Source organism: Papilio machaon, chromosome 20 (assembly GCF_912999745.1).
Source record: "Papilio machaon chromosome 20, ilPapMach1.1, whole genome shotgun sequence".
NCBI lineage: Eukaryota > Metazoa > Arthropoda > Insecta > Lepidoptera > Papilionidae > Papilio > Papilio machaon.
Window position 1 is genome coordinate 2909810 of NC_060005.1, and position 12104 is coordinate 2921913.

Sequence of the window (12104 nt, forward strand, 5' to 3'; positions counted from 1 at the left end):
GTTTGATTATGTTCTGTTCGTGATATTCTTTACTATACTAAATTACGGATAGATTTGATTGTTTGTTTGCAACGAAACGAATAGACTACGAAACTAATGAATCGATTTGAAAAATAGTTTCATATACACAATAGATATAGACAAAGGTGGGCATTAACTCGTTAATTAACGAAATTAACAATTTGCTTAACGGATTAATTTTTGAGTTAACTTCAAAAAATGTTAACTTTCATTAAACTCAACTTCCGTTAATTTAGTCCAGTAATCGTTACATTAGAAATTAGGAAACGTACTGTATTGGCTATATGTATTACTAGATTTTTTTAATACCGCACAGACGAAGTCGCAGGCAACTGCTAGTATATTATAAAATGTTAATGAAATATGATTGAAATAAGAAATTCGCTGGCGAGGGTCTGCGCACTCTGGCGCTGGCGTGGCGGCCGCTGGAGGAGCGCGGGTTTGCGGAGTGGAAGCGGCGTCACCAGGCCGCAGCACTCGCACTGCGCGACCGCGACGAGCGCCTCGACGCCATCTACGAGGAGATTGAGACCGACCTCCTGCTCATGGGTAAACCACACACATTCATACTGCCACTCATCTACAATGGAGAAAGAAAGAAAGAAAGAAAAACATTTATTGCTACTCAAAAAAAAAACAATACAATCATTGCATGCATACAATTATTACACCTTTCTTTCTTTCTTTCTTTCTTTACATTCATACTGCCATTCACCTACAATAGAGATAAACAAATTACTAATTTTTTTTTTGAGTGAAATTTTACATATTTTTATGACTACAATCGATAGATTTTGTTGGGTGTACGAATTGGTCGGCTCGCCCGGTGCAATACCACGACCACACAGAAGACAGTCGTGAAGTGGAAGTAATTCCAAGTACAGACTGATGAGTGTGATGCCGGAGGCCTAATTTTAGTCATCTTTTCCTTCCCACCCTTTTCTTATTAGAAAAGGATTAATTTATTTCTTATTTGGCGGAACAGGGGACGCATAGGAAGAAGAAATATCCTCTTTCTGTGCGTCCCCTTCTCCGTTGATTAAAGGTAGGCAGCGCATCTGCATTTGCGGATGTCTATGGGCAACGGTCGCCTCGATATTTCGGCGAATTCAGGTGGCCGTTTGCTCGATTGTCACCTTATGATATAAAAAAAGAGTACTTAGTACTTTGTACATAAAATTAAATAGTTTTTGTATGTCTGTGGTATATTTAGTGCTACAAACACCTTTGATCATGCCATAAAGGCATTCCTCATTGGCTGATTAGCATGTTGAGGCTCGGAAATTAGAGCGAAATGTTTGACTAAGTTGGCCAGGGTTAAGTTTTGTATCTATCGCACAGCATCCCGACTATACAACTATTAAAACCGGTTGTATTAATTTAATGCTAGATTCAATCACAGTAATGAAAATATTTATAATGATAGTGAATGAAAATGTCTGTAGTCTTCGTTGATGGTACATGATACATTTTTACTTCAGATAACTTTAACGCCTAAATCTAAATCATAAAATAACGCTTTATAAATATATATTATCAAATGATTACCATTGCAGGTGTGACTGCCATAGAGGATAAATTACAAGACGGCGTTCCGGAAACCATAGCGAACCTCAGCATGGCCGGAATGAAGATATGGGTCTTAACAGGAGATAAACAAGGTAACTGAATAAATTACATCTGATGTAAATCTTAAAGACTTTTAAATTCATCCGCGACCTGATGACCAAAAGACCAGCCTCGTATCCGATCATGTCATCCAGTGACATGTGTATGTAATTTCTTATTTCCATTGAATTCGACTATATAGTGTGGCATTCGTTTTGCGACTGCTTTCTGTTGAGGAGGCATATAATAGAGGTACTTGACTACGTGAGTTGGCACGTCGGATATAAGATCACTACTGTCGACTACGTGTCAAGTGAATACTATATGTTGTAAATGTTTGTGTGTTGACAGAGACTGCAATCAACATTGGGTACTCGTGTCAGCTGCTGACAGACGACATGGCGGAGGTGTTCATCATCGACGGCGTGACGCACGACGACGTGGACCGTCAGCTCGCCAAGAGCAGAGACTCCATACGCGTCGTGAACACATTCCTGCCATATGGTAACTTACCAGCTAACCACTCCTTGTTAGGGTAACCCAATCAGTGCAGCTGCTGTGCAGTGCCCAATTATTCAGAACGTATTAAAAAAAACTATCGAAACATTCATTGAACAACTAAATGGTCCTTCGAGTCGGACTACTTGCATTTTTCAATTGTGAAGGTTTAATAAGTCCAAAATTACAACCGCGCTCTTGCATCTCTGCTGAATAAAAGATGTCTTCAGTTGTAGTATTTGAATTTATATTATTGTAAACAATTTTTAAAGTTACGCTTGCTTTATAGCCATTTTCCATATTAATACCTTTCATCATACAATTTAGTTACATTTGGTCACTTTTTTATTTTAAATGTGGTGTCTATTTTCATAACTAAAGGTCACATCTTGTCAAGTTTTTTCCTAAATCAGTTCAGTTAGCAAAAACTGGAAAAGTTTTTTTACTTACTAATGTTAATTTACTTAATATGTTAATTTTATTCGTCAGGGTCATCAGATGCAAAGAATTCAACAGCAAACGGCGGCGCGGCGGTGGGCCGGCCCTCGCCCGGCCGCGCCGCCAACGTCAAACTGAACGCGCCCGCTGTCTCCGTCGTCACATTTAGGTGGGAACATAACTCACTACCCCACAGGTAGACACCGACGGCTACGCTAACTATCGCTCGCCTTCGCCACCCCGCTACCCCACTGCCCCCCGCCCGATACCCGCCGCGTGGACAACTGCAGCCTACCCGTAGCTTAGACCCTTTTATTTGTAGAATATCTAGCCAAGGATAACTTTGCAATAGTGCAAAATCAATTTCAGTAATTGAAATACAAAATATTGATTTTAATATGAATGATGCAAAATCTTTTTTTTAATAATGAAATCAAATAAAAAAAATAGTTAAATGTAGACTACCTCGAGTGTGTGTTTTAACACGTTCAGTGCGGACTCGCCAGACGAGTGTACTACGACAATGTCGTAGCGGCATTGATCGTGTTAAGTGTAGTTGTTCACTGTACGTTGAGCTTTACTTCCCTCAGTGGTGTCTTTTCCTTACTTCAAGTGTGGGCTTGCACAAACTATCTTGTGAACTGTATTGTTACGCTTCTATGTTTGTATGTGTGTGTGTGTATGTGTGTTTTTTACTTTGATAGTTAACGGATACTACTAAAAAACTATAACTTTGTAGTCGTTATTCATCCTAAATATCCATTCTTCTATATAAATGGATAGGCGATTGCTTGGAAATGACAACATTTGCTTCTTTCTGATTTAAATACGTCTGTTGATGTTATTTGACAGTTAATTCTATATTATTAGTTCGAAACCACACCACCTCTAGAAACCGCAACCATAAGCGACAAGATGGCGTAAATCAAATAGGCACAAAATACTACGTCATATAGCCAGTCCATTTATAGATGTTGGTGTAAATATCTTAAAAAAGCCGGAATCACATACTGTCCGGAACTGTCCGGCGATGACGTTAGTAGCGGTATATCGCTCTCATGTATTCCAATACATTTGTCTCACTCGGGAGCGACTGCATTGTTCGTACGATTCCAGTTTATGACTAAATGAACCTTTAGGCTTGATCTGACTGGACCAAAATCTATACGTACACGTTCTATCACCACAATATTACAATGTATTTTTCGATTTTGGATTTTGGAATTTAATACATACATTTATTCGATGTTCTTCCGATAAAGGATGAATTCTTTCAAAGATATGACTCAAACTAAGGCTTAGTCACACCTACTTTAGGTAGGCTCTACGCCTATTTATCTGTCTTGTAGATGTTTCTTAATTTGTGATTTATATGGTTAAAATTTTATATTATTAGTTTATATACTTTTTCAATAGAATTCTAACAGCACCTCTATCATTTCTTAATCTTTCTATTACCTTTTCTACCTTTAATATTTACCTTTTCACGTGTGAACTAATTTTTTTTTAAATTGTACTAGTCTTTACCAGTTTCTCAAATACTTTTAGTGTTTATTTCGTAGCCGTATTTGTTACTATAACATAGACCTTTATTTCTAATCGAATTGGAAAAATGATATATGTCAAAGAAATCTAAGGAGGCAGTCTTAATGAAAGAATACAACGCTGTTAAAAACTCTCATTTTAAATAGCTATGTTCTCAATATTAAATATTGAACTATTAGTATTGTAGTATAATGTACTCATATACGTATGTACTATCAGGGAATTTGGCGGTATTCCACCTTAAAAGCAAAAGTCGTTTGAACGTTCCATAAAAATTTAGACGACGACTCGACTTTTTTTATGAGTCTGCACTAAAAAGGGCTGGTCATTTGTAGATGTCATTTTACTGTCATGCCATCGGTTGGGTGCTATCTTATCTAAGAAGATAAGATTAAGAATGAAGAAGATGAAGAATAAGATTTTTTCTGTAAGTGCAACACCGCGAAGAGTCCGGACTGTACATACGTTTTGTAGGTATATGTACGATAGTTCGTCATCATTTATTGATAATAAAAGCAATATTTTCTATGGATAGGTGATATTATTATGTGTTTGCAGCAACGAGTACAGCGCTGGCGGTGCGAGCTCCTCCGAGGCGCAGGATCACAGCAACGATGATACCAACGGCTTTGCCATCGTCGTCAACGGACACTCTCTCGTGCACTGCCTGCATCCAAAGCTGGAGGAAAAGTTAGTATTATTGATAATAATAGCTATGATTTTTTTATAATTTTTTTTAACTGAAATATAATGTGTCAAAGTAAAAAATTATAGTTTTACACTTGGATCCTTTACTATATCTGTATTTGATGGTAAAGCATAAAATATTACATTGGTTTTATCCAATACTAACTGTCACCCGCAGCTCCGTCTGCGTGGAATTAAAAAAAAACGTCATAAGTAGCTTAAGTGGTCTTCTAGTTTTAGACTATGTTCTACATCTGTGCCAAATTTCATCAAGATCTGTGGCTCTGTTCCGGAGATACCTTCAAACAAACATCCATCTATTTAAACATTCATATTTATAATATTAGTAAGATGTTATCTAGTCATTGAATATTCTTGGATCAATTAAAAATTGTAAACAACTTTCCTACTTGAATACATATCTTAAGATAGAAAAAGTCTTTTTAAACTAATTTTAATACAATGACTATAGGAAGGTTGTGATATATATTTTGGTATCAGATTCCTGGAGGTGGTGCTGCAGTGCCGGTCTGTGATCTGCTGCCGCGTGACGCCGCTGCAGAAGGCCATGGTGGTGGAGCTCATCAAGAAGAGTCGCAAGGCTGTCACACTCGCCATCGGCGACGGAGCCAACGACGTCTCCATGATTAAAGGTAAATATAGACCATTTTAATTTTTCCAGCTCAGTATCATCCCTTTACCCCCCTTTAGATTTAAAATTTTATACTGCGCATGCGCAAAGACTCGTCCCAAGTTTTTATATACTATTTGTTGACGTGTAGCGGCGCACATCGGCGTGGGTATATCTGGTCAGGAGGGCATGCAGGCTGTGCTCGCCTCCGACTACTCCATCGCGCAGTTCCGCTTCCTGCAGCGCCTGCTGCTGGTGCACGGCCGCTGGTCATACTACCGCATGTGCAAGTTCCTCAGATACTTCTTCTACAAGAACTTCGCCTTCACCGTCTGCCATTTCTGGTTCGCCTTCTTCTGTGGATTCAGTGCGCAGGTAATTTTTACAAACTTCTCCGCAATTAAAAACATGAAATATAACCCGTAATTAATTTTGTTTCTTTAAAATATTGAAAATTATGTATAGCCTTGTAAAGTTTACAATACTGTGTATTAATTTGCGCAAATTTATTATGTAATTGTTAAAACCTTATTTTCTACCTTTAATCGATGGAAGAGGGAAAGCACAGACTCATATTTAATTTATGTTACGACGAGTACGAGCATTGAGAGGAATGTTTGTTCACAGACTGTGTTCGACGAGATGTTCATCTCTGTGTACAACTTGTTCTACACATCACTGCCGGTGCTGGCGCTGGGAGTGTTCGAGCAGGACGTGTCCGACAACACCGCGCTGCAGTTCCCCAAACTGTACGCGCCCGGACACACCAGCCGTCTCTTCAACAAGACCGAGTTCATCAAGTCCACGCTGCACGGCTGCTTCACATCACTAGTGCTCTTCCTCATACCATACGGTTGGTGTATTGACATAACACTCGTTTATATGTACCTTTATACATACCTAGTGTTCTTTCTCACGGTGGTAACTTGTCCAGGTACATACAAGGACGGGTTGGCGCCGGACGGAAAGATACTGTCAGACCACATGTTGCTGGGCAGCGTCGTAGCCACTATATTGATCATTGACAACACCACGCAGGTACCGATTAAGTTTACTTTATATCGCTTTTGTTGAAGAATTTTATCGAATTCCGTCCATTGACACAAATATAATTGTTCCAGATCTGCCTCGACACGACGTACTGGACTGTGTTCAACCACGTGACCATCTGGGGCTCCCTGGTGTCGTACTTCGTGCTCGACTACTTCTACAACTACGTCATCGGCGGCCCCTACGTCGGCTCCCTCACCGTCGCCCTCACGCAGGCCACCTTCTGGTTCACAGCGGTGCTTACTGTTAGTATTTATCATTTATTTGTTCTTAATTACTGAAAATAAACCTAATACAGTGCGTTTAATAATAATAGCCATTGTACAGATGATGATTCTGATGGTGCCTGTGGTGTCGTGGCGGCTGGCCAGCTCGTGGACGCGGCCGACGCTGGCGGAGCGGCTGCGAGCGCGCCAGCGCTGGCGGGCCGGAGCCCCGGCGCCCCGCACGCCCTCCGCGCGCCGCGCCCGCCGCTCCGTGCGCTCGGGCTACGCCTTCGCGCACCAGGAGGGCTTCGGCCGACTCATCACCTCCGGCAAGATCATGCGCCGCATCCCGCACGCCGACGCCGCGCTATCCGCGCTCGCCTCGCTGCCGGGCAAGTTCCACCCGCGCCCGTCTACGCCCCCGGCCACGCCCCCCGTCTCGCAGGCCTCCTCCCACTCGCCGCCCTCCCCGCCCTCGCCGCCATCGCCCAGGGCGCCCAAGCAAGACCTCGACTCGGTAGATTTATGAACTGGCACCGAATGGAGGGCGAATAAGCAAGTTATTGGCGCATCGGCAACACTTATTGAAGAGTACGAACCAGTGCGAGAGTTTGCACCTGAGACAAGCGTGACTTTTAGAATGTAATGTAAACAATAATTGTGTTTGAATATGTGATTGATTGTTGTATGTGCTTTTTCGTATGTCGGAGAGCGAGCGAGCCTTCGGCCGACGTTGGGTGTGGGTTATATAACAGTTCAGTGAGAAAGTGTAAAATCGATATATCGGTCGTATATTGATTTTTATAATAATAAGGCGTCGCGTAGGAAGGAAACGTCCGATTGTGTATGGACTACCTCAGTATTGTATGAGATCTCGTGAGAGCCGCTCCGTACTTACGCCGCCGCCGTCATCTCCACTATAAGTAGGTGTTCTTCAATAAAAAGACGAAATGTACAATATATATAAGAGTGAACGCGATGTTTGTAAATATTCAAAAGGTTACAAACGGAAACATAACTTTTTAAATAGACGGCATAATGTCGTCGAAACTCATATTGTGATAACGTTAATAGATTTAAAAATTCGTATAATATTATTGCCTATATTAAATTATATTTGTTGATGGAGAGTATATATTGATAGATATTTATTATGGTACATACTAAGATTACTCTTTTATATCGGAAAGTAGTTATTTCATAATGTTCCTTTGTATGTGTAGACATAGCTCCATTGACCGCGCGCAGCCGCCATTGTTCTGTTCCCAACCTCCCACAGAGTAGACGACGACTTCCGCGTCAACGTCATTGTCAAAATGTTACCAGAAACGAGACTAATTTTACTCCGAATTTGATTCAATAATATTTTTTTTATTCTATTTTAATTCGTTACTTGACACTTAAGCTTGAATGTTTTTTATTTTGTTCGTATATGTCCAAAAACTTAGAAAAATGTGCATTTATAAATTTGTCAATGAATGTGAACAGATAAAACGCCACACCAATACGAAGTTATATGTGTTATTATCATAAACACTGATATCAATAAGTTGTAATAAAATAGTGTATCACAAATACATTTCCCCTTGATATAATAATATTAAAACATATAATAAGCTAATTAATGTTATCGGTAATATTTTCTATAAGACATTTGTAATGATCATTTAATAATAATTTCAGTATTATTTTATATTATTATAGTTAATTTGTGTCATTCTAATCAGGTATGTTTAAGGACCAGTAGTATTAATTTCCTACAAAAATAATGTAAAGAAAATACCATGTTCAGTTTTTTACTAAACTTGATTAAGAGACAACACACCCCATTGATTTTTGTAAGAAAAGTAAACATATCAACGCACAGACATGAATAAATAAATTAATAACAAAATAAATGGGTCCCTGTAGCTATTTCTGATGAATGTGGCGTTTTAACTGTAGACAAATACAAACATTTGCTTTGAAATCGATTTTTTATTAAAAAGAAATACCTTATGTGTATTTTTATTTATCCTATAAATTATCCAATGTTTCTACTTTTTATTATGATGAGAAATGTTCAATTTTTTTATTCCCTGTGTTTCTAAAGCACTGAACAGAGAGTAAAGAAACGTGTTCTGAAGACGCTACAGATGTTTTGTAAACCTCTAAAAGCCCTAAAAGTTAACCCCTCTGTTTTAACTAAATTTTTGTTTGCACTATAAACTAATTTGTTTTTTTTTAAACGTTTGATGATATTTAAAAAAAACTTGTGAGCCGTAATGGGACGCATGGCAGATGTGAAACATTGTGTGTGTACAAATAATGTGCATAAAATATTAAAATTAAATAAATAATAGTAATAATGATAATGGCAATGGCAATGATAATGATAGTAATTATAATAATAATAATATTAAGAAAAATGTTTAAATCAGAAAATTAATAAATATGTGGAATAATAATAATAATAGTAATATTAAATATTCAATATTAATAAACTAAACACATAAAATATATATATGTATACCTCAGTATAGCTTGGCGACCCGTCGCCACGGCAAGCGTCGTTGGGTTGGCCCAACGATTCGGTTTACAAGTGATCCTATAGATGTTTCACATCAAAAATCTGCCACTTTGCACATTTATTGAATAATTATAATTTGCTCGCATATTCTGTAATTGTGAGATAAATATTTAGAATCTGTAAAATTATTGACAAACACGTGCTTCTGGTGTCACTGTCATGTGTCACTAGTACACTATCTGTCAGTGTCATTAGTGCTGCGAGGCGAGGTGTGCCAGCGTGTGTGGTGAGGTGGTTTAGTGTTCCTTCAATTACAATTACATTTGTTTACTTAATATTTAGTTAATTTACTCAGCTGCTACATGTTTATATAAAAAAGTGTTTGTACCATTGCTGGCGAAAAGGATATTTGGTAAAAGTCAGGTCAAAGACTACAAAGTAATTTTATTACCTACAAAATCAAATTATTTTAAATAAGATGAGTGAATATTATAACGTCGTACCTTGGTTTGATAGTAAAGAATGGCATAAAGTATATATGGATATATATTCGCCAAGTTCGACTGATCTCACCAAAGAAGACTCTATTGAAATATTGCATGTGTGGAAAGCTAGAAGTCCTATATTGCCGTCTGGAATCGAATCTACTTTAACTTTACTAGAAGTACATATTCAAGATATTAAAAGCTTTGATGTAGTTGGTGAACAAATTATACGTTTAGCTTATTCAACTGCATTAATGAGATTTGTAAATCATATGCTTGATTCCCAAACCTCAAAAGGGAGTAGTTTGTATAAAGCAGCTCAGAATTCAGGAGTTCCAGACTGGATGATAGACTTGCGTCATGATACTGCACATGGGAATGTGTTGCCTTCTATTGAACTTCTCAGAGAGGCTACATCTATTGGATTAGAATGGTTAAAGGTTAATTACTGGGATAAACACAAAGAAATTGTTAAAGATTATGTCTTTGGACATAAGGATTTGGAGAATGATGAGCATAAAAGAGTCCGTGTACTAATGAATTTTTGTTTTTCATTGAGCATATGTGCACATACTAAATTGAAAATTAAAAGGTTAGCTGACATTCCTGACAAAAGTATAAGAGCATCAATGCTAAATGATATAAAAGAATTATTTGGAGATTCTGTTAATGTATCAAATTTAAATAAAGTTACCATTCTTTCTTTAATAAACCTGATCAATATACATTCTAAGCGTCTTTTAAAATCCAAAAATACATACTCACTTGTAAATGAAGCATTACTGGGCAAGGATTCACTATTTTTATCATTGGACCTGTTTAATTTTTTGAGTGAACAAGGTTCTAGGAAAGGATCTAGTTTGAGCAAACATTATGTTCATTGTTTTGAATTATTACTTACATATTTACATACAAATGATCTACTTGATGACTTTGTAATAGAGCTCATAAATATCACACAAAATTGTGAACTTAGTAATCAAAAGCGCTGGCTTGCTGCAATGTGGATATCAGAAATTTTGAAAGCATTGAAAAAATCAAGCCAATTTGTTAAAAGAATAAACAAGTAAGTAGTAGCATAGGTTTTTCTTCTACTTCTATCAAATAGTCTGATCCATTATTTGTGAACTAAAATCATTGCATATTACGGTTTAACGGCTTTAATAGTTTTATTTTGATTCAGCCTGTCTTTATGTACTGTTTCCTGTGATACAGTGTGTATGTGATGATCTTATTATTCAGTCGGACCTTTGTTGTTTAAATTATTTTTATGTTGTAGTAGTAGTATTTAACTTAATCAATGTTTTCCTTGTGTTAAAAATTATGCTTCTTAATTATTATTTTTTTTTCAGAAAATCATCCAACAATATGGAGAAAAAAAAGAAAAGTGAATTGAAGTCACTTTTTTACCACTGGTTTCCGAACGAAAAGGGCTGTGGTCTTTTATTAGATTTGTTCAAGCCTATACCAAAAGCTTTAACCAATATAAACAGGATACGACCTTTTTTAATAACTTATAATGTTTATCTAACATATTTCATTAAAGATATTTTGAATCTTCTCGAGCCACCGCTACCCGTGGAAATATCTAAGAAAATATGTGATCTTACAACACTTATAGCATCTCCTATGAAGAAATGTAATGAAAAGGTACCAAATAAAGTATTTACGATTTTCGATGTTAAAGTGGCAACAAATAAGAATTATGCAATTCAAGTTGATGAAAATGAAGAGACAGACTTAGTAGACACAACTAATACTGATCCACAAAGAAAACCAAGCATTTGTGGCATATGGAAGCTGGAAGCCTCAGAGAATTATTACTGGTCTAAATGTCCTATTGGGAGAGTCCCAGATAATCTACATGGACCTTTGTCGGACACTGCAGACAATGAAATTAATGAACCTATGGATATTGAAATTTCTCAATAATAAAAAAAATAATTATTAATAAAAAAGATTTCTACAGCAATTGTTTATTTTTTTATATTTGTATACAGTTTAATGGTTTGGTTACATTTCATTGTATTGACATCATAGAGTCCTAAAATTTAAACAATATACATGTTACTTATCTAATTCTAATAATATAATTACAAGCTACAATCAACAAGTACAGCAAACATTAAAAAGTAAATTTTAAAATAGAGAATACAGCATTGGTCCTTAGAGAATACGAAATTCAGTAATTCTTTTTAAAAAACAGTATCTACAAAAGTTAAAATAACCACAGTAAATATTGGTTATAATCATTATAAAAGATAAGATTTGTTTTTAATTCTGCTAAGCGACCCAAGAAAGTACAATTTTCCAACAATAGTAAAATTTTATATGCATTTATTTTTAGATTTGTTCAATCGATTGATTGACATTATCTGCACCATATTTTAAAAAATAGATTTTTTACAGCAAATAATTGTAAAATG

The 12104-nt window shown here is 36.8% G+C and overlaps 2 protein-coding genes across 4 annotated transcripts in view; both read left to right on the plus strand.

Moving 5' to 3' along the window:
- The window catches only part of LOC106709968 (probable phospholipid-transporting ATPase IM), a 50201-nt gene extending 42726 nt beyond the window's left edge, over positions 1–7475 (plus strand). For 2 of the 3 annotated variants that reach the window (XM_045682968.1, XM_045682969.1), the window contains 11 exons: positions 399–570; positions 1578–1682; positions 1981–2133; positions 2617–2761; positions 4669–4800; positions 5299–5450; positions 5580–5803; positions 6056–6281; positions 6363–6466; positions 6550–6723; positions 6806–7475. In XM_045682968.1, the coding sequence (XP_045538924.1) occupies positions 399–570; positions 1578–1682; positions 1981–2133; positions 2617–2761; positions 4669–4800; positions 5299–5450; positions 5580–5803; positions 6056–6281; positions 6363–6466; positions 6550–6723; positions 6806–7213 (1995 nt within the window). In that variant the 3' untranslated portion in view covers positions 7214–7475. The remainder of the gene's footprint in view (positions 1–398; positions 571–1577; positions 1683–1980; positions 2134–2616; positions 2762–4668; positions 4801–5298; positions 5451–5579; positions 5804–6055; positions 6282–6362; positions 6467–6549; positions 6724–6805) is intronic. The other variant, XM_045682970.1, reaches the window with a different exon arrangement.
- Positions 7476–9533: 2058 nt separating this feature from the next.
- On the plus strand, positions 9534–11640 carry LOC106710002. Its single transcript, XM_014501937.2, has 2 exons — positions 9534–10744; positions 11031–11640. Exons 1-2 carry the CDS (start codon positions 9672–9674, stop codon positions 11608–11610), a joined length of 1653 nt encoding a protein of 550 aa, XP_014357423.2. The 5' UTR covers positions 9534–9671; the 3' UTR covers positions 11611–11640.
- The last annotated feature ends 464 nt before the right edge of the window (positions 11641–12104 follow it).

What these genes read in the sequence shown, in the direction of transcription:
- LOC106710002 (XM_014501937.2), top strand. Translation starts at nt 9,672, where the DNA reads ATGAGTGAATATTATAACGTCGTACCTTGGTTTGATAGTAAAGAATGG. An exon ending in TTTGTTAAAAGAATAAACAA is followed by an intron (nt 10,745 to 11,030) that starts GTAAGTAGTAGC and finishes TTTTTTTTTCAG; the next exon opens with AAAATCATCCAACAATATGG.